The sequence below is a fragment of the Macrotis lagotis genome, chromosome 6 (assembly GCF_037893015.1).
Source record: "Macrotis lagotis isolate mMagLag1 chromosome 6, bilby.v1.9.chrom.fasta, whole genome shotgun sequence".
Lineage (NCBI taxonomy): Eukaryota > Metazoa > Chordata > Mammalia > Peramelemorphia > Peramelidae > Macrotis > Macrotis lagotis.
Window position 1 is genome coordinate 79,008,273 of NC_133663.1, and position 27,312 is coordinate 79,035,584.

The window sequence follows — 27,312 nt, forward strand, 5'->3', positions numbered from 1 at the left end:
TTTTAAAAAGTAAGTATAGTATTCATCCAGATTCAAAGGATGATATATGGTATTCCAGACCCTCCAGGTCTTCAATGTTAAGCTGCTAAATCCTGTGTAAATCTGATTGTGTTTCCTTTGTATTTAAATTGCTTCTCTTTTGCTGCTTTTGCAGTATTTTCTCCTTTGTTTGAGAATTCTGCAAGTCAATGATAGCCCTGGAGTTTTTATCTTAGGGTCTCTTTCAGGAGAAGTTCTGTATATTCTTTCAATGACTATTATGTCTTCTTGCCCTAACAGATTTAGGCAGATTTTCCCTAATGATTTCCTGCAAGATGTTTTCCAGGTTCTTTTTTTTTTTTTTATCTCAGCTTTCTGATAGTCCAGTAATTTGTAATTATCTCTCCTGGATCTATCTTCCAGGTTGTTTGTTTTTCCTAAAAGGTACTTTACGTGCATACAGTTTTTTTCAGCCTTTTTACTCTGTTTAATGGAATCTTGTAGTCTTGTAGATTCATTAGTTTCTATTTGTCTAATTCTGATTTTTAGGGTTTTATTTTTTCAATTAGTTTTTGTGTTTCCTTTTCCAATTGGTTAATTTTACTCTTTGCTGAGTTGCATTACTTTTCCAGGTGGCCGATGTTGGTTTTTGAAGAGTTACATTCTTTTTCCAGTTGCTTATTTTTATTTTTAAAGGAGCTGGTTTCTTTGGTTAATTTTTCATAATTGTCCTGCATGACTCATTTCTTTTTTCCATTTTTTTCCTTCCTCTCTTCTTTGGTTTTAAAATTCTTTTTTTAAGCTCTTCTATGAGTTTTTGGATTTGAGTCTTCCCCTGTAGGTAATTTTTCATAGTTTTCTTCCAAGGTAGTATTGTTATTATCTTTATTTGTATACTAACTTTCTATAGTTAGCATTTTTTTAGCTTTTTTTGCTCATCTCTATTGTTTGAGCTCTGCTTCTAGGGTAGAGGGAGTATTGACCCAAATTTCATATGGGGGTACGGCTGGGAATTGATCCCAGGTTCATAATCTATCTAAATTTACCACCCATTGGTGGTTGATATTTGCCAGTGCCCCAGTTAATTCAACTGAAATTTCTCCTTCAGAATCTGTTAGTCTATCAATTAACATTATTAAATGCCTATGCAGACTAGGCATTGTCTATGCTGAGGTTTGTTTCCTCCATTGCAGTGGTATCTTTGTTCCAGTGTTCCCTCCCTGCTAGCTTGCTATCGTCAAGCTGTTGGGAGCTGGATTGTACTGACTGAAAGCCTTCCACTGCTTTCCAGCTCTTCCCCCCATGCCCCCCCCAACTGCCTTTGCTTCCCCTTTTCTCCCAGAGAGACAGACCTTCCTTGAAGATCCTCCACAGTGTGTGCCGTTGAAAATTTGTTTGAATCTTATCTTTTTGTGATGGGCTCTGTTGCTTTGATGTCTGGGCAAAGGCTTCATTCAGCCTTGTGTTGCATTTTGTTTCTGCTCCCTCCTGGTCTCTGTCTCATCCACATCAAACCTTTCCCATCCCATCTTCATTCCAGGGCTTTTTCTCTGTCGCCAGCTCTTAGCACATTGTCTTGCAATTAGAAGGCATTTACTGACTGTTCATTGACTAAGAGATCCTTAGTAACCCTTGAGGAGAAATTTCTGTTGAATTAACTGGGGCATTGGCAAATATCAACCATCAATGAGTGGTAAATTTAGATAGATTATGAACCTCAGAAAGTTCACCAAATTTTCCTACCTTTTCTAGATTATTTAAAAATGATTAGTCAATAAACATTTATCAAATGCCTACTATATAACAAGGACCATACAGAGTGACTTTTTGAATAAGTTGGACTCTCTTGTTGTTTGATGCTGCTCATGTCATTTGAAGTGATCCTTTTTTCTAGATGAATTTTAGAAAGTAAAATTCATATTTCAATTTATTCATTTTATTCTTTTTTTTCTTTGCAGACTTTGACTTCCATAGAAACTCCATTTCACACTGCAAGACCAATGTCTTGCATGATATCAGCTTCAACCTGGAATAATTGTGATCACAATACAAAGTCTGAGATATTAAAACAACATGTGCCAGAGTTAGACTCTTCTTTCCATTCTGTTTTATCACTCCCATCAGGTAAATCTCTTCATAAGGAATTTCCAAGTAGAGTAATAAAATTTTTAATGTTAAAAATCCATTCATCTTAAATGTAATATCTTGTAAAGTTATCAAAGTATTCTTCACAAGAATTCTTTTATCTTTGTTTATAAATTATTATAAACATACATTTGTTCAGAATTGGATGAATAATTTTTTACTGTTAATATTATAGATCTGCCTAATAAATTCATGAAATACATCAGAAAATAATTTTATTTTGTTATAAAGGCTCTGACTTTTGATTTCCTTCTGAATAAGTTAAATTATACTTTTTGCTAATTCTGCCTTTCTACATTTGATTAAGGGGTTTTTATACCTTAGTACATGTATTATACCTTAGTACATGTATTATAATACACAATTTTGGGACAGGTGCCATGTACTCCAGAGAAAAAGATATATTCTTTTCTATCCCCATTAAGTTTTCTCCAGAGGTCTATCATACCTAAGTTTTCTAAGATTTCCCCTTCCTAACTTTTTCTCTTTCCTATTGAATAAATGTTTCAGCCTTTCTTTGAAGAAACTTCAATTTCTTACAAATAAGCTTTTTCCAAAATTGGGTCATCCTTAATAATTTGATCAGATTCTTTCCCTATTTTCCTCTTGGGGACACATTTTTAGGCCCCCTTTCACAACTAATCAGAGCATTTTTTTTGCTCTAATAGCAAAGACTACTCTTGGTTGAAGAGGTGTGCAATCCATAGACACACAAAGACTTAAGAGTTTACCGATTTTTTACTATGTAGTGTCTGGTAGTAAAAGCCCTATCTTTCAAATCAGTTCTTTCGAAAACAAATATATTGAGCTTTTTTGTCTTAATTTTTGTCGTTTTTTTATCTTAATAGCATTTTTATATTTACATGTAGAGAGTTTATTTGTATAAAATATTTTTCTTCTCCTCCCTTCCCTCCCCCCACCCATGACAGCAAGAAATCTGATATCAATTATACCTGTACAATCATGTTAAACACATTTCCATATTAGTCATATTGTGAAAGAAGAATCAGAACAAAAGGGGAAAACCTTAAGAAAGGAAAAAACAAAAAAAACCCCAAAATTTCAAAAGTGAAAATCGAAAACTTTGGTCTATATCCAGTTCTTTCTCTGGATGTGGATGATATTTCCATCTTTTGTAATTGTCCTTGATCAATGTATTATTGAGAAGGACTAAGTCTGTAATAGTTGATCATCATACAATATTACTATTATTATATAATATTCTCCTAGACCTGCTTATTTGTCTTAGCATCAGTTCATGTAAATCTTTCCAGGTTTTTCTGAAATCTGTCTGCTCATTGTTTCTTATAGAACAATAATACCCATTATATTCCTACACCACAATTTGTTGAGCATTCACCAATTGATGGACATCCCCTCAATTTCCATTCCTTTGCCACTACAAAAAGAGCTGCTATGAATATTTTGTATATGTGGATCCTTTTCCCTTTTTTATATGATCTCTTTGGGATAGAGACCTATCAGTGGTGTGGCTGGATCAAAGGGTATGCACAGTTTTATAGCCCTTTGGGCATAGTTTCAAATTGCTTTCCAGAGTGGTTGGATCACAACTTCACCAATAATGCATTAGTGTCCCAGTTGTCCCACTCTCCAACATTTATCATTTTCCTTTTCTGTCATATTAGCCAAACTTATGAGTGTAAGGTGGTACATCAGAGTTAAAATAAGTTTGTTGTTAAGTAACTGGGGAATCAACAATATTTATTATTTAGTCACCATTTTCAGGGACAATGTAATTCTAATTTTTATTTGACTTTATATTTGGATCCACTAGAACGTGAGATTTTTTACTATATGGTCTCTGGTGGTAAGATTACTATAATTATTTTAACCTTTCATTCTGAACAGTGAACTCTTTGGTGAACACATGTAACATGCATGTATATGTATATATGTGTATGTATGCATATACTTAACCAACTAGGTGATGCTGTGGATAGAGTGCTGGAGCCAAAAAGATTCATCTTCCTAAGTTCAAATCTGACCTCAGACACTATCTGTGTGACCATGGAAAAGTCACTTTACCCTGTACCTCAGTTTCCTCATCTGTAAAATGATCTTCAAAAGGAAATGGTAAACTCCATTTTTGCCAAGAAAACTTCTGATGGGGTCATGAAGAATCATACATAAATGAAATGACTGACCGAACACACACACACACACACACACACCTACAGGCTTGTTTATTTATTACATACCATGAAGCAAATTTCTGTGGGTTTGGACTGAGTATCCCAAAGTTATATGTTATTTTTCTTTATAGGAAAGAGTTGTGCTTCTAAAACAGTGCCCATTCTCATTTCCTCTCTCTTCCTCTAGTCAACTTTGACTTCTGTCTTTCAAAATCATTCGCCTAGGGTTAGAATTTCACTTATGTCATCTTTTCCTTTCCATTAACTACAAACTATCTTTCCCAAACTAAGCACTCTTTGACAGTTTCCCCAATTGACTCTCTCATCAATTTTGGTGTTATAATTTAGGTTATAATTTTTTTTCAAAACTAAATATTTCTTGAATATCCTTTTTTTTAAGATTTTTCAAGGCAGTGAGATTAAGTGGCTTGCCCAAGGCCACACGGATAGGTAATTATTAAGTGTCTGAGGTTGGATTTGAACCCAGGTACTCTGACTCCAAGGCTGGTGCTCTATCCACTGCACCACCTAGCTGCCCCTTGAATATCCTTTTTTTAAAAATTAGTATCTATATATTCATTTTTAAAAGAGTCCATCTAAAAACCAGATTATCTTTTTAAATAAATGCTTTTTATTATTTCAGTTTTATCTTGTTAGGTTAAAATGACTTTCTTATGTTAAAATGACTTAACATGCAAAGTATGATTCATTTCCTAATTAATTCTTTACTAGTTGCTAAAAGACAGGAACAAAGTACTAAAGTTTATAAATAGAGCATTGCCTTTCTTTGTACATCTTTAAAAGAGAGAGTGTATCCTTGCAGTCATCTAAATTACCATAGTGTTAATATAAGTAAATTGTGACATATATCATTTTAGTAACATCAAAATGCTTTAAAAAGTTCAATAAAACTTCATTGATTCAAACTGTAAAATGTGAAGTGTAATGAACTTTCAGTCTACCTGGTTTGCTATTACAAAATGCCACAAAAGCCTTAGGTCAGTTTTAAACTTTAATTACTTCAGAATATGATCGCTCCAAATTTATGAAAAATTTGAAAGTTTATTTAAATTTAATTTGGACATCTTTAGTTTTGTAACTTAAATCATTGATTGACTATATATGCATTATACAAAATGAATAACAAATTTTTAACTTTAATTTTAACCATAGGGACTATGTACTATCTCTTGTTTGACCACCTCAGTCACCTAATCTGTCTCCAATAGACTAAGATTCCAAATCCTATCATTCACTAAATAGCAGCTGATGAGTTATAAAAATCAACTTCTGTGATAATATATAGCATAACATGTTGGTTATGTTAAAATTGTAATAAGAAATGTCCATATTTAAAATTAAAATAATTAACATTGCAAAAACTGGGGGGTGTATGCATTTAGCATTTATATCTCTGAAGTTATTAAAGCTTTACATTGCAGAAGGACTTTTGGGATACCTGGCATTTTTAGTTCAATCATTTGAATCATCTAGTTTTCCATTTTTTCTAGAAATTAAACAAGCAACAAGGAATTTGGATATCATTGCATAACTTTTACATCATATTTTGAAGTTGTTGATATTGGCTAATTAGTTTTGCTCTATTTTTCTACATTTATTTAAAAATATTGGGCAGTCAGGTGGTGCACTGTATAGAGTGTTGGCCCTTGAGGTAAGAGGACCTGAGTTCAAATATGACTTCAGACACTTAATAATTTAGCTGTGTGACCTTGAGCAAGTCATTTAACCCCATTGCCTTGAAAAAAACAAAACCAACCTAAAAGATTATTAATCTCTAGTAATGTAAATTTTTAGTATTTTTTTTGTTTTTGCCAAAGTGCTTTATCCACTGTACCATTTTTCTGCTATCTAGTAATGTAAATTTAAATAATTTCAAAAATATTTTAACAACTCATCTAGAAAAATTTTTTTGCCAAATCTGATATTTATAAATTTCAAAATTATTATTGTTTTCTAAAACACTATATATCTTATAAAGGGAAAAAATAATTTTTTATCCATAAAATGTAACTTCTATTGATAGAATATTTACTCTTTTTCATTTTTCAGATGTTCCACTTCATTTACATTTTGAAACTTTGTTAAAAAAGAATGAAATCAAAGGCGATCTGACTGAAAGTACATTGTTGGAAGATGAATGCATCTTATCTCCTTCAACTGGTACATTCTACTTAACTCCACCCTATCCAGCTAATCTTTACTTTCTAAGCATATATCATTTGAAGCAGGAATGACACCGTTTTAAGTTTTTTTCATTTTATAAACCACAATTATGAACTTTAGATTATGTTTAGGTTATATTCATGAAATATCCTTGAACTTCCTGTTTGGTATAAAGGACTAAAACTGAGACAGAACAACTGAATTTAAACTGAATGTTATATTGCTACCCTATTTCATTATGAGAGTTTATAGTTGGTAAATTAACAGATGTTATTCAGTAGTAATAATTTAAAGTCTTTATAAATTTAGTAGTAAGGGGAAATTAGCAGAAATGTAAATGTAAAGAATTTGCTGATTCTGATCATTTTTTTTCTATTGGTCACAATTTCCTATAAAACTTTCAGTTTTCAGCAGATTTCTATGTGCATAGGTAATTGGGCTTTCGATTTTCTTTGCTGTTTATGATTTTTATAATTACAGTTTGACATTGACAGACTTATTTAAAAAGTTTGCTAAAGCATTCTGAACAGATTGCTATGATAAGACTTTTAGGAACTGAGAAACAAAAATTTTGCCTATGGAAATCTTTGCCAATGTATAATTTTGGGGGGAGCAGAGAAGCCTGAATTTCTTTTTCTTTTGGGCCAACAGGATTGACCTGCAAAGTATTTGAAATGAGAAAAGTGTTTCAGATGAGCAAAATGGAAATAGAGAAGCAAATCTGTCCGAGTAGAGAGGGTTGTTACGGAAGGAAATCTTTACAGTTCTGAACTTTACAGCATGGTTTAAAAATCTGAAATCTGAATTTGTTGATACACAACATACAACTAATAGAAGACTAATGGCTTCTAGTATAGGTGGGGAACTGAACATATTGTGAAACAAGAAACAAAGGAAAGTAGACTGGTGACATTCTGGGATTTTATGTGCCAGCTGACTGGACAGGACCCCTGTGAGCAGGACAGGTTCTTTGTGTTGCTTTTCCAGTTTGATAGGAGTAATTGGTAACAATTGTTTTCCTAACAGTCATGACAATATAATGATGAATTGAGATGCTTGGGGTTGGGGGATGGGAAGGGCTAGGATAAATCTAAGTAGAGGAGGATGGTGCTAATACTTCCTCTCCTTCTCACTTAGCTGTTTGGGTGGAAGTGGGGATGAGTTTCCAGATTTTGTAAAGTTTTCGTCTTCCCTCTATTAATGGTATTTTAAGAATTTGACTTTTTTTGAGCTTGTATATACAAGATATTTTTAAAGATTTTAATTGAGCTTGTCATTGCCTATTTGCCCCACTTACTTTTTAAAAATTTTTTTCTCTAGCACATATTACACAGAGTACTACTCTTACCCCATGGAGAAGTGGAGGATATTCTCCCATGTGCAAACCTCAAACCAGGTCAGAAACCTCAGCACACTTATTACAGGGAAGAAAGAAAAGGCACTTAAGTGAAACAGCAATAGGTAGGTGAAAGGAGTCAAAACCTGGCTTATAATGCATCCTGACCCTCTGATCTGTCAGGCCATAAAGAAACCAAGACAGAACTGTCTTTGTGGACTACTGGTGGCGCCTCAGGACTTCTTATCATTGTTGCCTGGCTTGATACGAGGATTGTAGGTTGACAACAAGTAAGTCTCAGGATACTCCAGGGATTTCACTTTCAGATGCAAGTGAATGCTGAAAAGGCCCTATTTATTACAGACTTCACTAGAGGTCGTAAAAGTTAAAAAGAATCACTTAGAAGCCGTAGCTCCAAAATACAAAATATTTTCTTTCCTAACAGTCCTTATACTTCCTTATGACCCTGCCTTTGCCTGTCTAACTTTCTAGGGGATGCTCAGAGATTTAGGAGTTGTGGGCTGGGAGCAGCTAATGGTGATGAACAGGGAGAATCATGCCTCACCTGCTATTTAGCCATTTGGTGATGGGCATGCTGAAATCAATCAATTAGCATTGATGAAGCATCATTAGGGGATATAGCAACAGAGACAGAAGGGAGCGAGTCCCTTAAATTCTGTCAAGATAGAAGGCAATTTTAGACTAATTGTAAATCAGCTAAACTTTATGGCATATTCCCCATGCCATGAAAACTGTTCACATTTATAATATTTATACTTCAAGTCTATAAGGGATCCATGATTTCACTGATGTGCATCCTCCCCCATGCCCTAGTAGCTCATGAGATACAGGACATTTGTAACGTGTTAACCCAAACCTGAAAGTCTTCCATTCATGCGACCTCTGACTCTGGCAAGTACTCCAGAGGGAGGATGGGCACTTCTTTCTAGATCTCCTGCCAGTAGCAGGTACCAGGCTATTATGAAAATTGTAGGGGAGGATACTGTATATCAAAGGTTTCAAATCTGTGACCCAGGATACCCCCACACCCTACAAAAATGAATTAGAAAATACTAAAATAAAATAAATATAGATAACATTAAATTTTAAAATTAAGGTAGTATGTGACTCAGGATTTGTCTGTATAGTTTAAAGGCTCTCATTTTTATTTAAGTTTGGTATCATTGCTTTACATGACTGACTTGCCTCCATTTTTTTTCAGGTCATACATCTCTTTGATTATATCTCTAATACTGTTTCATGCTCATAAATGATCAGTTGTAACATGCTTGAGCATATTTATAGCCACTGCAAATCTCCCTTCTCCTTTCAGTGACTCAGTTTTGAATCTTCATAGACGATGGTATTTGGAATGTATCTGTCTGTCAGCAAATATATAATGCTTATACATATGTATTTATTTATAATTATGTGTATTCACCACTGTTATATCTATAGCTATTCTTGAAGATATAAAGTTGGGTCAGTGTATATAGAAATATGTACACAAATATAGATATAGATATAGATATAGACATAGATATAGATATAAAATATACATATATCAGTACTTATATCTAAGAGGATACTATAGATGGATGGTAAACTAGACTTACAATCAAATCGAGCAAGAGAGTAAGTTGAATTTCACTGTACAACACTTTTAATGATCTCAGACTTTTCCCTAAAACAAGGTCAATTTTGTTGACATAATTATTCTTCTGAATTTATAGGATATAAATTATTATATTACTATAATACTATAAATCATGGAACATGATAAGTTATAATATGAAAAGACCTAAATTCTGTGGTTTTTGCTTTATTATTATCTATGATTATCACCTGCTATAATGTCTGAATCCAAGAGATTTGCTTAGAAATTAATATAGCACCATCATGATTTTATATTTTCTCTTTAAAAAGAAATAAACTCCATATTTCAAAATATCTCTGCTTTTACTAGTATAATAATTATATAACTATCAAGTATAATTTAATATATCATAATATATTATATAATATATAGTATAATATAACTATCAAGTCAGATCACAGCTACTCAGTGCTTTAGTAGATAATTTAATAAATTGCCATTACCACAAGAATTTATCATCTAGAAGCTGGCTAACCAGGCAGGCAGGTAACATAGTAATTAGAGTGCTAGGACTGGAGTCAGAAAAACCTAAGTTCAGAACTGGCCTCAGACACTTACCTAGCTGTGTGGCCCTGTTGGCCTCAGTTTCCTCATATGTAAAATGAACTGGGGATCAACATCAGTATCTTTAACCATGGGATCATGAGGAGTCAGAGGCATCTAAAACAGCTTAACATCAACAAAGATGGGCTGACCATGTTGTGATGAGCCTCCATGGACATAATTAAGCGAGCTTTTGAATGATCAAGCTTATAGGCATAAGATGCTTACAGTTTTGTTGACTACTGTTAGAAATTAAGATTCTCTGTGCTATGGATGTTAAATTCAAGTAGAAAAGTCTATTAAGGTCAAATAAAAGGTAAATCTTCTGTTCCCCATTTGTAGGCATTGAGAATTTTTAATTTTTGCATATAACTTGGATTTTGGTTGAATAACACAATAAAGTCCAATTCAGACTCTACTACTTTGAAATATTTTTTGATTTAGGGATTATTGCTGAGAAGCACCAAGAGCTTGCCCAGATACAGAAAGCTCCTCGAAGCAGGTACCCTGCAGTCTGCTGCCTCTGACTCTTAAGGGTCAGAAGAGTTGCTGCCCCACATTGGTAGCAGTGTCCTCCTAGATAGTCCCCTCTACTAATGAAGTTAGAGGTCTGATTAAGATCCTTATCGCCATTAATGAGAATGGTGACAAAGGAAGTAGAATAAGTTAAGACTTTGGGAACTTTGATGTGTATTTTGGGGGCATGGGTTGCTGGAGGTGGGGCTGGACATGTGATTTTCTTGTTTATGCAGTAACAAAGCTTCATTTATTTTAAATTGTTAAAAAAAACTTGACTAAATCAGACTGAATATAAGGTTAAAAATAACAGATATTTCAAATAGACTTGTTCATGTCAAAAAAAACTGAAGGAATTTGAAAACTGAGGAATAGTCTGAAAAAAACACTTATTTCTATAACATATTTAAAACCATAAAAATACAAAACATAGATTAAAGAGACTTTAGATATGATCCAAGCTTACCCTCTGGTTTTACAGAAAAGGAAAATGTTTATACAAAACAAGATACCTTGTTTTAGTTATTTAGGTTATCCAAAGTGCTTTTCCCTCTCCCTGCCCCCACTCCTATGTAAATCCCATGTAGCAGGCAGGGCAAGTATTATCACTTATTTAAAAAGGAGGAAATAGAATCTTAGATCACTGCTTGCCATAGTCATGTGGCTAGGAAGCTAGAAAAGAGCTGTGCCTTCTAAAACCAACATATTTGGACCAGCACTTCCATCTTCCACATCTGGAGATCTCTCAAGTATAGATTGCTCTGAATACAGTACTTTTAGACACTGGTAATCTTACCAAGTTTCCATTTTCCAAATTAACCATGGTGATTTCTTTTACCCTTTTAGTTAAAATTTATAACTACTGAGACTAACTTAGTTACTAATATTAATAAACTATAAGGCTGACTTTTCATAATCTGTTGGATCCAGGTTAATCTCAGGTATAAAATTAAACACGGTAATTTACCAGTGATAAAATATTTCTATGGAAGCAATTAGTAAAACAGCCCTTTATAACATGTTGCTTATAAAACAGGATTTTTTTGCATTTAGAAAGAGAATAATTGACTAACACTCTTCTCATCAGGTCTCTATAATTCATTAGATTTTTTCCTTGAGAATGGTATTAACAGGCTCATGCCCACTTGATAATGTGCAACCACATATATAATACTGATTTATTTTTCTTGAAATGTTAACTGTTTCAATTCCATTGACCATTTTTTCATTTATTATATTCTTGATGTTTTCTTCTCTGACAGGAGAAAGAAATAGGTTTGAAGAATTTACTTTACAACATTCAGAACCAGGATCACATAATAGTTTTACTTCAGTCACTAATATTAATGTGATATCTAGGTCAACCCAGAATTCATCACAAGTAGGTATTTTTATTTTATTATTTTAATTGTACTACAGAGTCTGTTTTTGGATTTTTTCTTTTTTTGAGGACTTGTTTGGCAAATCATATTTTCCTAATCTATAATAGGCCTCAGTTTTCCTTAGACATTAGCATAGGTATAGAGAAAGCAGATTTCCACAGCTTCTAATGACCTAACTGCTGGGTAGGACCCCAGGTTTAAAGTCTGCCTCCTTGAGAGGCCAGACACCAGATAAGTCACCTGTTCCCTCAGGGTACAGGCATTTCTCTAAGTTATCAGATAATTGCTGACCTGCATCATTTCTCTCCAGCAGTGAAACTCCAGGTTCAGATTTTTTAAAAGGTGGGAGGGCTGTTTGGGGTATCAGCTGATTTGAACTATCTTACTGAGGCTTGAATCTGATGATACCAAAAGGTCCTTTTTTTCCTGGATTGTCCTCAAGCTGTGTCTTCCTTCTTGTTCTGAGTGTCTTTCACACACAGGATTGGACTAAAGACTAAGAAAGTCAGTTCAGCCCATTAGGTGCTACCTAAGCCTGTACTTCCTGAAGTAGCTGTCACAGAAAAAGTCCCAGTCTAGACAAAGAAACCTGTTCAGAATTTTTTTTTTCAGAGCAGTAGTGAAGACAGGACAACAGGAGCTGAGGCCAAACATGGCAACACAGGGAAACTGGAAGGAGACTTTAGAAATGATCTAGACCAACCTAAGTCTAGTTTAGAACTTTCATTACATAATGATATAATATAATAATATATATTTACCAATATCTACCAAGTGCTTTATAAATGACAAAAAAATCCCCCTTGAGGGGGATATAGTAATATTTTCATTTTACAGATGATGAGCATGAGGATCAGGGGATATAGTGACTTGCCTATGGTTGCCCAGTCACCTCCTGCAAAGGCAGTAACAAGGACTGGTTGTGAAAGCAAAGCCTAGGCTCAGATATAACTTTGCCATTTGTTACCTCTGTTGTCTTGAGCAGTCATATTCCTGGGTCCCAGTGTCCTCATCTGTAAAAGAGGGATTTCCAAGAGTCTTTATAGTTAAAAATATATGATATGGAAGTAGGAAATGTTGGAACAGGGTTTTAAACCTAGCCTTTTGACTCTATAGCTAGCCCTCTTTCTACCCAGGTTGCTAGCAATTTTTTTTAAAAAAATAAGCTTTACTACAATGACCTATATCAATTAGTCAATTAACATTTATTGAACACCTTCTCTGGGCTAACTATTATGCTAAGCGCTGGAGGAAATAAATTATTCCAAATAGGAAAAAAGTAGGGATTTTAACTTCTAGGTTAATATTAACTGATTATAGTAGAACATTCTTCTCCCCTTGATGAAACTTAATGAAACATGGCAAACTCTGAAGTCTATGTCCCATTTAGTAGCATTTTACTGTAGCAAGGGTACCATACCCCTTTCTTTGTTAATTCTTTCACCTTAATTTTTTTTAAAACTTATATGCTATTATTTTCTTTTTGTTTTTAATAAGATAAAATGTAAATATGAAATATGGCAGGTCCCCACACTAAATAATTATATTGTTCAGCCTGTGAAAAACCTGAACATAAGACCAATTATAATTTAAAAATGAAAAATGTAGGGGAAGACTTAGGATGCTTAAGATTTTTAAATAATGTTTACTGTTTCCTTATTCCTCTAAGTTTGAGTTCTCAACCTTTTTCAGATGTGTCATGGACACTTTTCAATCTGGCAAAGTCTCTGAACCCTTTTCAGAACAATTTGTCAAAATATCTAACACAAAATACAAAAGAAACCAATTATATTAAAATACAGTTAACAAAAATACTAAGCCATTCCCCTACCCCTTCATCCCACCCCCTACCCGACTTCCTGGATACCAGGATAAGAACTCCTGCTCTGGGCAGCTGCAGTTAAATGCTAGGTTTCTTCTGGTGTATGTTGAATGAGCCATGGAAAGACGGTGGGTGGGCACAAAACCTGAACTTGCATTTCAATACACATAATAATTTTAATGAATTATTTGATCCAAAAAATAGGCTATGACTTTAAATATATATTTTATATTTAGGTTACTAACAAAATTTCAAAGTTGGGCTTTCCCAGTTCTTTTTTCTTCAGATTTTAGAGCAAGTCCAAAATATCTTAATTGTAACTTACATAAATGTTAGAAAAAAAAGAATCTGAGCCATCAATTTTTGGACTTATCTTCAGCACAGTAGACACAATTTAACTATAGATTGTTTCGCAAAATCATATTTTGCAGAATTCTACAAGGCGGAGATTAAGAAGTGAGAGCTCTTATGACATCGATAATATTGTGATTCCTATGTCACTAGTGGCTCCAGCCAAGTTGGAGAAACTGCAGTATAAAGAAATCCTTACTCCAAGGTATATATAAATCCTTCCTGATTTTGTAAAAAATTATTCTCACAAAATATTGTTACATTTCAATAACAAAATAGTGTTATATTTCTTACAAAGTACTAATTTTGCTTTTCTGTAAATTACTACAGTAATTTATAATTTCACTTTTCTGCTCCCCTTATAATGAAAAAAATTGAACATCAGCATACCAAAAAATCAAATTTAAACATTTTCAATGTGCTAAAAGTAAAGTACCAGTTTTTATGAAACTATTCATTTCTTATTAAAGGCCTTACTTCTCTACTGCTTTATATCATTTATACCTTTTCTAAATTTTATATTTTAATCAACAGCTATTATTTATTGACTTACTGAGGGCAGGGCATTTGTATAGAGGCAGTGGTGGTGGTAGGGAAGGAATGGAAGAGATCTCTTCTGTCCAGTAACTTTACAATCTAAAGAAACAAGGTATTAACAAAAATATATTGTAAACAATAGCATAAGAAGTAGCAAAACAAATTAATGACAAAAAAACATTCTCTGTGGTAGGAATAGTAAGATAAGTCCTTGGGTTCAGAGCATCTAGGCACCGATCTGGCATAGAAAGGCTTCCTAAAAGAGGAGAGGCTCAAAAAAACAGCTTTAAGCACGAAGGAAGAGTAGGATCTCTAGCTGAGAAGGGGGAGAGGTATTCCATGAACAGAGACACTGGGTCAGAAATATGCAATTAGGAGACATTAATAAATAACTTTCCTTGGAAAAATGTGATTAAATTGTGGACAGGCATCCTTGAATACTGAGGTAAGAAGTTTATGTTCTCAGCAAGGGTTGGTTTTTCTGTGGTATTTATGAGGGAAGGACCATGACAAAAGCAGCACATAGCATGCAGGAAGAATTAGAGGTGGCCTAACTGAGTGGGGAAAGGTCAGGAGAGCAGCACAGAGACCAGAGCAGTCATCCTAAGCTTTAAGGAGGGCTTGGAATTTATTCTTGGTGCTTAAGCATTCTAAGTCTTAGAACAAGTAAATGCTCTGGTAAATTATGAATTCCTTGAAGGTTGGTGACTAGGACTTATTTACCTGGTTACCCTCCCCCACCTTCCCCAGCACAGTGTTTTCCACATAACAAGTGCTTAATGAACACTGACTACTGCTTCACCTTGATTTACCTTGTGAGATAATATGAGAATTATCAAGGTTTACAAAAATGCTCAAAGATAGCAGGATAGGGGCAGCTAGGTAGCACAGTGGATAGAGCACTTGGCCCTGGAGTCAGGAGGATTAGAGTTCAAATTCAGCCTCAGACAATAGCTGTCTCTAGCTGTGTGGCCTTGGGCAAGCCACTTAATCCCCATTTCCTTGCAAAAATCTAAAAAAAAAAAAGAAATAGCAGGATAAAATAATGTAAATAATATTTCTGGTTTTATCTTTAAAGAAGAATGGATGTGCAGCTTGGTTCAAAATCATCTGTTCAAAAATGAAACTAGTCAGATTAGGGCTCATTCTATTGGCAGAAATGAAGCCTCTACTTCTCTTCCCCAAACTTGCATTTGGAACTTTTGTATCTTTCTTTAAAATCTCATTACTTTGAAAAGGAGACTTGATTGTGGAAATAACTGGGGAAGGTCCCTCTCCTTTGTTATTTCTGTTCCTAGACTTTGTTTAGCTTTGAGACTCCTCCTGAGCTGGCCTTCCCCCTCTTGTGAACATCTCTCAATGGTGTTCCCCCTCCTCCTCCTCCTCCTCCTCCTCCTCCTCCTCCTCCCCTTTCTGGAGTCTGGCTCCACTGTCCTTCTTTGGTCTTCTGGACAGGTAGCGCTTCATCTCCAGCCTCAGGAGTGCGGCCAGCTCTGCCCTCCTGCCTGGGGGGCTTGCCTCCCCTTTCTCTCTCAACAAGGTGTAGTTTAGGTGCCTCTCTGACAGGCTCAAGCCTCTCCACCCCATCCACCATTCCTGGGTATAGAGCTGCTGGGTTTGTCTCTGCTCTTGCATATCCTTGGATAAGGACCTGTTGTCTCTCCCTAGAGATTTTTATAAACTCCTGGAAAACAGAAAATTGTTGTACTTTTTGTCCTTGTGCTCCCCACACTTAGCCCAGGGCCTGGCACATGAGAGGTACTTAATAAATGATCATTGATTTATTAGAAGAATTAAGACTTCAACTTTGGTAAATGAATAATGTTTGAAACCAATTTATATCTTCAACAGCTGGAGGATTGTTGATCTTCAACCTTTGGAAGAATTTCATTTAGGTGAAGAAGTAAGTTGTCTTTTTATTGAAAGAAAAATGCAAATTATAGATTTATTCTGAAAGTTAATTTAAAATTATAAAAACGTGGGAGAAGGGTCTGAGGAGGGGCAGACTTTTAAACTTAGCTAAGTTTGACTGCAAGCTCTTTTCATTTGTTTTGGATTATATGGTGCTAGAATAAGCCACTGTTGTACCCAGCTCCATTATCCTAGGAAATTAAAACAACATAATATCTATGTCATCTTTCTTTTTATTTTCCTTCTGAAAACACTTGTTTTTAATCCCAGGATAAGATAAGCCAGTCACTTTAAGTTTTGGTTTGGTTTGTAGTTCATAAATTAATAAATCATATAGAAAGCTATATCTCCTTATTGAGAAAAGAATGTGAAAGAGCCTTGTTTTTTCTTACACATCATCATTCTACTTAAAAGAGTGAATTGAGCAAGTTTTCTTCTTTTAGCTTTTTTTATTAATTTAATGTTTATTCTCATTTTGTACAAATAATTTTTATACATTAATAAAATATTCTTGTTTAAGAGTGAACAAAATACCCCTCCCCCCAAAAAAATATAGACTCTCTTGAGCAATAAAGTAAAGGGGAGAGAAAAAAAATTAAAATTAAAAAAAATAGTAATAATTGTAGGCATGGCCAGGTGGTGCAATGGATGGAGCACCAGCCCTGGAGCCAGGAGCACCCGAGCCTATATCAGGCCCCGTACACCCAATAATCACTCAGCTGTGTGACATGCAAGCCACCCCCAACCCCACTTCCCTGCAAAAACCAAAAAAAGAAAGAAAACCCAAAATAAAATAAAATAGTAATAATAGTAGGGGTGGCTGGGTGGCGGACAGAGCATTGGCCCTTGAGCCAGGAGCACTCGGATCCCAATCTGGCCTCAGACACCCAACGATCACCCTGCTATGCATCCCCAGGTGGACCACCCAGCCCAATTTGCCCTGCACCCCCCCCCAAAATAATAATAATAAAAAATGTGCTTCAGTCTGTGCTCCAACACCAACAACTCTGTCATGGGTGGATCACATTCCTTATGATAAGTCCATGGCAAAAGTTACTTCCATATTTTTCCAACATTGCCATTGCTGATCGCAACTCCCTCCTTTCATATTTCTCCACTAGCATGTACTAAATTTTCTCTCTCCTTTCACTCTGACTCTTCTGGTAGGGTAGCTGAGTGGCGCAGCAGACAGATCCCCAGCTCTGGGGCCAAGAGGCCCCGAGCCCCCATACCACCCCTTAGGCCCAGAATCCACCTGGCCCTATGGTCCCGGACAGGCCATCCAATCCCAGCCCCTTGCAAGAAGTAAAAGAGAAAATGTGTTATATCTGACCACTCTCCCTCCATGGTCCATCCTCTCCTCCTTTATTCACATCCCCACCCCTTCCCCCTGTCCCCCCCTCTCCTTTTTACTTCAGATGCCTATACCCCATTGAGTATATATGCTGTTTCCTCTCCTAGCCACCTCTGATGAGAGGGAAGATTCCCTCATTCTCCCTTGCCTTCCCCCCTTCCATAACATTGCAATAGTTCATTGTGATAAATAAAAATCTTATTATATGAAATATCTTGGCCTATTCCCCCTCTCCTTTTTCTTTCTCCCATTACATTTCCCTTTTTTCTATTGACTCCATTTTTACACCATATTTTATCTTCAAAATCAGCTTTCTCCTGTGCTTCAACTATAAAAGCTCCTTCTACCTGCTCTATTAACTGAGAAGGTTCATGAATATTATCAGTGTCATTTTTCTATACAGGAATACATGCAGTTCATCATCATTAAGTCCCTCATATTTTCCTCTTCTCCTCCTATGCTTCACCTAAGTCCTGTATTTGAAGATCAAACCTTCTATTCAGTTCTGGCCATTCCAACAGGAACATTTGAAATTCCCCTGGTTCATTGAAAATCCATGTTTTTCCCCCTGGAAGAAGACATTCATTTTTGCAGGGTAATTGATTCTCAATGGCATTCTAAGCTCTTTTGCCTTCCAGTATATTATATTCCAAGCCCTAAGAGCTTCCAATGTAGCTGCTGCTAAGTCCTGTGTGATCCTTACTGCAGCTCCACGATAGTTGAATTGTGTCCTTCTGGCTGCTTGTAATATTTTCTCTTTGACTTGAGAGTTCTGGAATTTGGCTATAATATTCCTAGGGGTTGGTTTTTTGGGAACGCTTTCTTGGGGGGATCTGTGGATTATCTCCATTTCTATTTTGCCCTCTGCTTCTAGGATATCAGGGCAATTTTCTTGTAGTAATTCTTTGAAAATGATGTCAAGGCTCTTTTCCTGATCATGACTTTCAGGTATTTCAATAATTTTTAAATTATCTTTCCTAAATCTGTTTTCCATATCAGTTGTTTTTTCAATGAAATGTTTCATATTTTCTTCTAATTTTTCATTTTTTTGGTTTTGAAGTATTGATTCCTGATTTCTCGTAAATTCATCAATCTCCCTGAGTTCTATTCTTTGTCTGAAGGATTTGTTTTCCTCAGAGAGTTTTCTTATCTCTTTTTCCATCTGGCCAGTTTTGCTTTTTAAAGCATTCTTCTCCTCAATAACTTTTTGAACTGTATTATCCATTTGACCTAAGCTGGGTTTTAGCATGCTATTTTCTTCACAATTTTTTTGGATTTCCTTGACTAAGCTGCTGACTTCATTTTCATGTTTTTCCTTTGTCTTCTGTCTCCCTCATTTGATTTTCAAAGTCTTATTTGAGCTCTGTCATAGCCTGAGCCCAATTTGTTTTTCTTGGAGTCTTTAGATGCAGGAGCTTCTTCATCTTCAGACTGAGTGTTTTCATCCTTCTTGGGCTCATATGTGAAATATTTCTCAATGGTGTTCCTCTTTTCTCTCTGCTTGCTCATTTTCCCAGTCTAAGCCTGTTTTGGGGGTACTTCTTGAGCTTTTGGGACACTCCCACAAGGATCTCAGTGTGTGAGGCTCTGTCCTCCCTCCTGGTCTGTGAATGACCATATGCGCCCCCCCTCTGCCTCGGGGCTGAGGTGGAGGGGGCCTGCTGTTCTATGGGGGGGCCTATACTGAGATCAGGATCTGAATGTGGTCAGAGCCCCAGAGTCCTGTTCCAGGGACAGAGGGCAGAGCTCTGAGGTCTCTCTCTCTCTCTCTCTCTCTCTCTTCACTCCCCTCCCTCAGCTCAATGGGCTCATGCCCTGGGGACTCCTGCTTACAGGCTCCACCTGCTTCTGTTTCCTGGTCTGCCTTGGCCAAGCTGCTGCTCACTGCTTACTGTGGGCCCTGAGGGCTGGGCTTCACGTGCTCCCTCTGGCAGAGGTCCCCCTGCTGTTCCCCCAATTTGTGCCCGGTGCTCCCCAGGGCATAGCTCAGGAAAACTCCCCCACTGCTGTGAGCCACGGCTCCCAGCGCCCTGGAGCTGCCTCCGGGAGGCTGAAGTTCTTTTGCTCTGGTGGGCCACCCCTCTGGTGGGTCGCCCCTCCAACCTGGGCAGCAGAGCCTTTCTGCTCTTTAACAGGTTACCTTGAGTAGGAGAACTGCCTCACTGGGTCCCTCTGTCGAAAATTTGGTTAAAGTCCTTAGTTTCAAAGTTTTATGAGAGAGCGCCTAAGAGAGTTTCCTCTCTTGTTGCCATCTTGGCTCTGCTCCTTAAGCAAGTTTTCTTAAAGAAAGTTTTCAAAGCCTTGACTATTTGCATGAAAGTAGTTGGAAAAAGTAGCAGCAACTTAGCAAAGAAAAATTCTTCCAGCAACCCAGACATTTTTCTTCTACAGATAATTTCTTTTGCCCCTAGTATAATTTAATACTAAAGGTGGAGGCCCCTTTATCTTGAAGGCTGGTCAGCCAGCTAGTGTCCAGCTAGTGCTAGAGTTGCATCTGGCCCAAGGCAAAAATAAAACTTGTGGACTGTGTGTATACTTGAAAAATGAGTGGAGCTTCTGGGGCCCAAGATGCCAGATGGGACCACCTGGTGTTTAGGAGCTTTCTGCAGGGCGTCAGCCTGCTAGCAAGTCCTCATAATACTAAGGATGCTGATGATAATAATTTATATAATACCCACTATGTTCTGGGTCCTTTGTTAATCCTCAGAACAGGCCTAGGAGGTAAATACCATTATGACCGCATTTTACAGTTGAGGAGACCGAGACAAACAGAGGTAAGTGACTTGCCCAGAGTCACATATCTAGGAAGTATTTGAGGTCAGATTTGATCTAGGCCATCCTGACTCCATGCACAGTCTTCTAGCCCAGCTGCCTCAAAAAGAAGACAGAACGTACCCCAAGTCTAGGTCCTGACTCTATATAGTGTACTTTAAAGAAGTGCTTCCCTATTCAGTCAGCCTCTATCACCTCCTAAAGCTAACACAAAATTCTCAGATGTTTTAAGATCTTCATACTTGGGCACTGTGTCACCTGCAATAACTCTGTTTTGTGACATGAAAGCAGAGGCCAGTCTTCCCTTTCTTTGCATCCTTTAGCATTTAGCCTTAAGACTGACATATGAAATAAATGCACATTGACTTTACTTTCCCTAGACAGTAAAATTAAAGAATATTCTTCAAAAATCTGAAAAAAGTATTAGCCCATCTGCAATGGAGAATACCATCTGTATCCAGATAAAGAACCATGGAGTTTGAACAAAGTTCAAGGACTATTCCCTTTAATTTAGGGAAAAAACTGGTATCTTATTGTCTGATCTTGTTATCTCTTATACTTTATGTTTCTTCCTTAAGGATATGATTTCTCTCTCATCACACTCAATTTGAATCAATATATAACATGGAAACAATGTAAAGACTGACAGATTGCTTTCTGTGGGGAGTAGGGGGGAGGGAAGTAAGATTGGGGTAAAAATTGTAAAATTCAAAATAAATAAAATCTTTAATTAAAAAAATAAAATAAAGGCTAATTCAAATTTTTAAAGAAGTATTAGCCCTTAGGAGCATCCATAAGCCAAATACTACCCCTCCAACTCCTGAGAATATTAGGTATATTTTGAATATAGAAAAAATGTGTTTCAGCCCCTACATCTTCAGTGGGTAAAGTTCATTTACAATCCTTTTCAAAGCATACTACTAAAAATGCTTTAAAAGAAATCATTTTCTGGTGATAGGTACCAGACAAGTTTTTCTAAAGAGGTTTTAGTTATTTAGTTATTTCTGACTTTGTGACTCCACAGATTTTATCCATTGAGTTTTCTTGGCAAAGATACTGGAGTGATTTGCCATTTTCTTCCCTAGAGTGTTCCTGTTTTAAAGATGAGGAACTGAGGTAAATAAGAGTCAAATGACTTGCCCAAGATCACACAGCTATTGTCTAAGGCCAGATTTGAACTTAAATCTTCCCAACTCTAGGCCTAGTATGCTACCCATTGCAACGTCTAGCCTGGTTTTAGAGTGTTCACCATAAAGGATATTAATGTTAATTTTAAAAAATGTTGTACTTCTTCAGATTAGATTATAATGAGAATAAATCCATAAATACTCAATGTAACAAGAAGACCCTTTGGGAATGAATATGGAGGTGAAACCCTAAAATATCCTATTTGTTTTCTGGGAAGTTTTTAATATTCAGATTAGTGATTAATGATTTATGTTAGTTCTCATTGTGAAGAATCCTTTCTGTACAATAAATTCAACTTTAAATAGTAAATAGGTCTAATTCCATTGTGGCAAATGGAATTTCCCAGAAATATGCAATGTTAAATTTTCTGAGCTTTAGATTTAATTAATAACTATTCTATGGACAGAGACCAAAAATAACATCTCAGTAACAAAAGCTCCTGATTCTATACTTATTAGAAGACAGTTAATTTTTCAAAACTGTTTTCTTCAACTGTTTAGTTGAAACTTTAATACACCCCATCTTCACTCTCAATATCCCTAACAGGAATTACTTCCCTCTGACATAGACAAGAAACAAATGTATAGAGGTATGGTCAGGTCTGTAGTCCCTGCTACTGGGGAAGCTGAGACTAGAGCATTACCCTGAGCTTCTCTCTAACTAAAGCCAAGTGAATTCTGAACCAAGGCCAACACCAGTAAGTGGAGCAAGACCAAGATTCTTTGCAGATCAACAGTGAGATCAGGCCTATAGTAGGTGCTACCCTTCAGGCTTGGGTGAGATAGACCAGTATCCCACTCCTTCCTCACCATCCAAAACACAGGAGTTTAGAGAGAAAAAGTAGGGGTGAAAGGGAGCATTTTTGCTTTCTCCAGGATTCGGAAAATTTTTTTCATTGCTAAGTAACTATAGAGATAATATTACCTCTTTCATAAAAAAAATATAATTTCAAATGGTTTATGTATTAAAAAATACATCACAACTAAATAATTGGAAACTGGTTTCAATGAGAAATATCTATCTATTTCTATCCTTTTAGAAAATGATTAAGACACATTCTTGAAGGAACAAAAAAGCAGATCATGTTCAGCATTATTTGGCATTACTAGAAAAATACTAGGAAATATGATAGTTTAGTCTTTATTGCTTTTTTCTTATTATTCCAGCTAGGTGGTATCTGTGGATAGAGTATTAGGCCTAGAATCAGGAATACTTGGTTCAAATCCAGCCTCAGACACTTATTAGTTGAGTGACCCTGGGCTAGCCACTTAATTTCCATTTGCCTCAGTTTCTTCATCCGTAAAATGGGGATAAAAGGGATTGTTGTGAGGTTCAAATAAGATAATAATTGGCACATAGCTATTGTTGTTGTTATTATTCTTTATTATTATTATGCCCACTCTAAACTGTTCTATTTCCTTGAGAAGACTAAGGTACTCTAACAGCAGCTTCTTTTCTTTCCTTCTTCCAATTCCCCTTCTTTTCTTCCTTCTCTAATGGTCTCTTCCCAAATAAGTTCAGGTCTTACAAATTTTAATTTTTAAAAATGTTTTTAACCTTGCTGTCTATTTGATTGTGGACAAGTTACTTTCATTTTTCTGCACCTGTTTCCTTATCTAAAACATGTACAAAATGAGGGGAATCTCTACGATCCCTTTCAGCTCTAAGTCTATGATCCTGAAAAGGGAATTCATTTTACATCTCATACCCACTCTTTCGGAAACCCACTTTTGATCATTTTCTTCTCCCTTAAATCTGCCTTTCCTCCAAGCTTTTTTTATTCTTATGGAACCATTTTTTCCCTATCATTAATTTTTTTACTTCAGAGTCAACCACAACTCTTGAGCCACTCTCCCTTCACCATACCCATCCAGTTACCCTGACTCACCTCTTGTCTCAAGTCTCTCTCAATCCCATACTTACAGGACCACGACCTTAGTTCAGGCCCTCCTCTGCATATTGCAGTAGACTCCAAATCTGACTTCCTGCTTTCGCTCTCTCCCCTCTCTAACCAGTCCTCTATTTAGGTACTAAAGTGTACTTCTGGTGCTGTTGATTTGATCATGTTCTCCCACTCGCAGTACAGATCCCTTAGCCTAGCACTGATGCCTTTCCGCAGTCTGGCACCCTTCCTCTTATTCTCTTTCATGTATTTTCAGGCAATTTGACCTACTCAAGTGTCTTGAGCTCCCCAGCCTCATGCACTCCCCCTTTAAAAATACTGATGAGAATTTAAGACTTACCTCTGATACCAAAGTCTACATGACGTGTCTTCCTTTTTCCCCTCTTATTAGTACTGTACTAGCTCCTCTTCAAACTATCTTTTACTATTTGCTGTGTACTTACTATATTATCTTCTCACCCACTGCTCCAGGAGAGTGTAAGCTACTGAAGGCAAAAACTGTTTGTGTGTGTGTGTGTGTGTGTGTGTGTGAGAGAGAGAGAGAGAGAGAGAGAGAGAGAGAGAGAGAGAGAGAGAGAGAGAGTGAGTCTGGAACTTAGCAAAGCAGGAGGCAGTTAAACATGTGGCACTGAAATTTTTGTTAAGGACCTACTAAGTTGGCTTCAGGGGCAGCATACTCCCCTGATTTTTCTTCCTCTACTATACTGTGCTTTTTTCACTGGAATCTTAACCTCTCCTCCATTTCTCCAAAGGGCTGTTCACCAAGGTTCTCTATTCAGTATAGTCTCTCTATACACTTCTCTTTAAAATAATCTCATTTACTTCAACTGCTATCTAATGCAGATGTCTTTCAAATTTATGTCTTTAGTCCTTTCCCTAAGTTCTGAACCTGAAGCTATTGCCTGCAGCACATGTCCTAAAATTCAACAAGCATGTATGAAGTCTCCAATGTGGGCAAGGGCATCTTTTAGGTGCTGGCAGAAAAAGTTAAAAGACCCTTCCATCTCTGAAAGAGCTAACATTGTACTAAGGGCAGTTGTAGTGGTGGTGGTGGCAGCAGCAGCAGAGACAGTGGCGGTGGTGGTATACAAGACTTAAGACAAATTAATTAAATATAATTTCTGGAGAGTGAGAGAGCTAATAACAAAAAAAGGTCAAGAATGTCTTTCCATAGGAAAAAGTGAAAGATTCGAAATTGTGGAGGTATGGAAAGAGCACTGCCAGCACCTTAAATACTACATGTCTCAAACTGACTAATTTTCTTTTCATCTAAATGTGGCCTTCCATCTGACTTCACTGTACCATTTACCATGTCTACTGTATTTGAGACCTGTTTCTTTTCTTTGACTCTTCCCTCTGCCTCCACTTCTATGTAATTAGCCACCAAAGCCACTGATTTCTTCCCTTGCTACTAATGTCTCTGGCATCCATTCTACCTTCTCTATTTCTATGGCCATTTAATCAAGTCAGCAACAATTTATGAAGCACTTAGTCATGTGCTAGGGATATAAAGAAATGTAAAACCAGATTCTGTACTCACAGAATTCACATTCTGATCGATATTCATTTATTATACTATCAGGATATAATTTTTGTACAAACTTTCTAACAAGATTTCCTACTTCCAGTACAGCCTTCATACTTAATCTTCTTTGAGAGTGTATGTGTGTGTGTGTGTGTGTGTGTGTGTGTGTGTTGTGTGTGTGTGTGTATCTATATATCTGTGTCTAGATAGATAGCTATCTTATTTCCAGAAAGTCTGGGCTTCATTTCTAGTTGATCTACCTATCTAGTTGGTATCATTGAGCAAGTCCACTTTTCTTATCTGTAAAATGAATTAGTGGGAATTGATCTCTTAGTCACTTAAGATCCTTACATCTTCTGTGATTTTGGTTTTTGACTTCTTGGTACCTTTTGAGTCAAGTTCACCTCCTTTCCCTGGCATTTGAAGACCACAATTTGACCACTTTTACTTTCTCGCCTTATCTCTTATAACTTGCCCCCCATGTAGTCCCATGGTGTCAGGCTTAAAAAAAAAACAGATTCCCTGCCATGCATATTGATTTACTCTGGAGTTTTGTGATTTGCAACCACAAGTTTTGACACCTGATATATTCTCTACTCCCAATTAGATTAGATAATTCCTTACTGTCCACCACATTTCCACTCCACACTTTCCCCATCTTTGTGCCTTTGTTTGAATAGTCCCAAATACTTGAAAATCTCCCCATCTTCTTGAACTTTGCTGCACTCTTTAAAGTTCAACTAAAATGCTACTTTTTTCAGGAATTTTTTTCTGACTCCACCAGCTACACACACACACACACACACACACACACACACGTGATTTTTCTCTTCTCTGCCTCCACATAGCACTTAGTATTTCTTTATGTGGTTCTTTTTTGCACTGATCATGTGTTGTTTAGTATTCTGGTTATTTATGTATCATATCCCTACCTACCTCACTCCCAATATATGGTAAGCTCCATAAGGTTAGGACCTGAAGTCACTCACAAGAGAACTTGTGGAATCATAATATCAGAGATCTGGGATCTGAATGGAAGTTAAACTCTGGAATGAATTTTTTGGAAGGTGAAAATCTAATATATTTGAGATGCTCAGTTTTTGTTAGTTTTAACAGTTAATGAACTAGAAAGAATTTATTAACTTATGCACTCAAAACACTTTACTAAGAATTAATGGAATATAAAAACTAGGAAAATGGTTCTAGCAGTCAGAAAGCTTGCAGTTTTGCTGGGGTCTGAATATTGCTAAGGTCACACAAATTTAGGCTACTAATTTAATGTTAAAGATGACCTGAGTTCTGCTATGATTTATAGGATTTTAATCAATTTCATTTCATCTGGATACCTTTCCTCATCTGTAAAATTTGAAGTTGGAGTACAATAACTTGTGGATTTAAATTTTTGATCCTACTATTCCACAGATTGTCTGGTAAAGGGTGCACATTCTTAGTAATATTATTCACAGAAGCAACAGTGAACTTTCATTTCTAATTCCAGAGAGAAGATCTTTCTGATGAAGTTTTCTTACTACGCCATAAAAAATATGAAGAAAGAGAACAAGCAAGGTGGTCACTATGGGAACAAAGCAAGTGGCACAGAAGAAATAGCAGGCAAGTGTTAATAAAGTAAAACAGACCCTAGAACAGAAATCATTCAGGATGCCAAAATGAGTTTAGCAGGTAAATGTTTTAAAGAAAAGTACTTGAAAAACTAGATAGTCATGACATGAGTACACAACATCTATTCTCCTTTATACATAAGACCCAAAGATGGTTGAGGATATTGGTATTAGGGCTAATAGCACAATGATGAAATCCACACTTCTGGATTCTCCATGTCACATGTATATTCATCATCAGTTTCAGTGATAGATGATTTTGGCTTGTAAATAGTACAAATAAAATAGGATATTTCTTTTTAAAAAATTATTTTAGCCAGTACATTTAAAAACAATTTTAATGTGTTTTTTGTTTTTATTTTTGAGTTCCAAAGATCATAATCCTGCCATAAACAGATACATACAGAGTAGAGGTAAAAGACTAAAGCAGAATAT

At 36.2% G+C, this 27,312-nt stretch overlaps 2 protein-coding genes across 6 annotated transcripts in view; one reads left to right on the forward strand and one right to left on the reverse strand.

Moving 5' to 3' along the window:
* Positions 1-27,312, forward strand: part of KANSL1L (KAT8 regulatory NSL complex subunit 1 like) — a 149,719-nt gene that overhangs the window by 110,742 nt on the left and 11,665 nt on the right. For 4 of the 5 annotated variants that reach the window (XM_074191467.1, XM_074191465.1, XM_074191466.1 and 1 more), the window contains exons 7-13: positions 1,938-2,103; positions 6,348-6,458; positions 7,782-7,922; positions 11,776-11,894; positions 14,149-14,273; positions 16,457-16,508; positions 26,757-26,869. In XM_074191467.1, the coding sequence (XP_074047568.1) occupies positions 1,938-2,103; positions 6,348-6,458; positions 7,782-7,922; positions 11,776-11,894; positions 14,149-14,273; positions 16,457-16,508; positions 26,757-26,869 (827 nt within the window). The remainder of the gene's footprint in view (positions 1-1,937; positions 2,104-6,347; positions 6,459-7,781; positions 7,923-11,775; positions 11,895-14,148; positions 14,274-16,456; positions 16,509-26,756; positions 26,870-27,312) is intronic. The other variant, XM_074191468.1, reaches the window with a different exon arrangement.
* Positions 12,550-27,312, reverse strand: part of RPE (ribulose-5-phosphate-3-epimerase) — a 56,682-nt gene continuing 41,919 nt past the window's right edge. Inside the window, exons 7-8 of the mRNA XM_074191471.1 lie at positions 14,622-14,704; positions 12,550-12,908 (exon numbers count right to left, since the gene is read on the reverse strand). Coding sequence (XP_074047572.1) covers positions 12,905-12,908; positions 14,622-14,704 — 87 coding nt within the window. The 3' untranslated portion in view covers positions 12,550-12,904. The remainder of the gene's footprint in view (positions 12,909-14,621; positions 14,705-27,312) is intronic.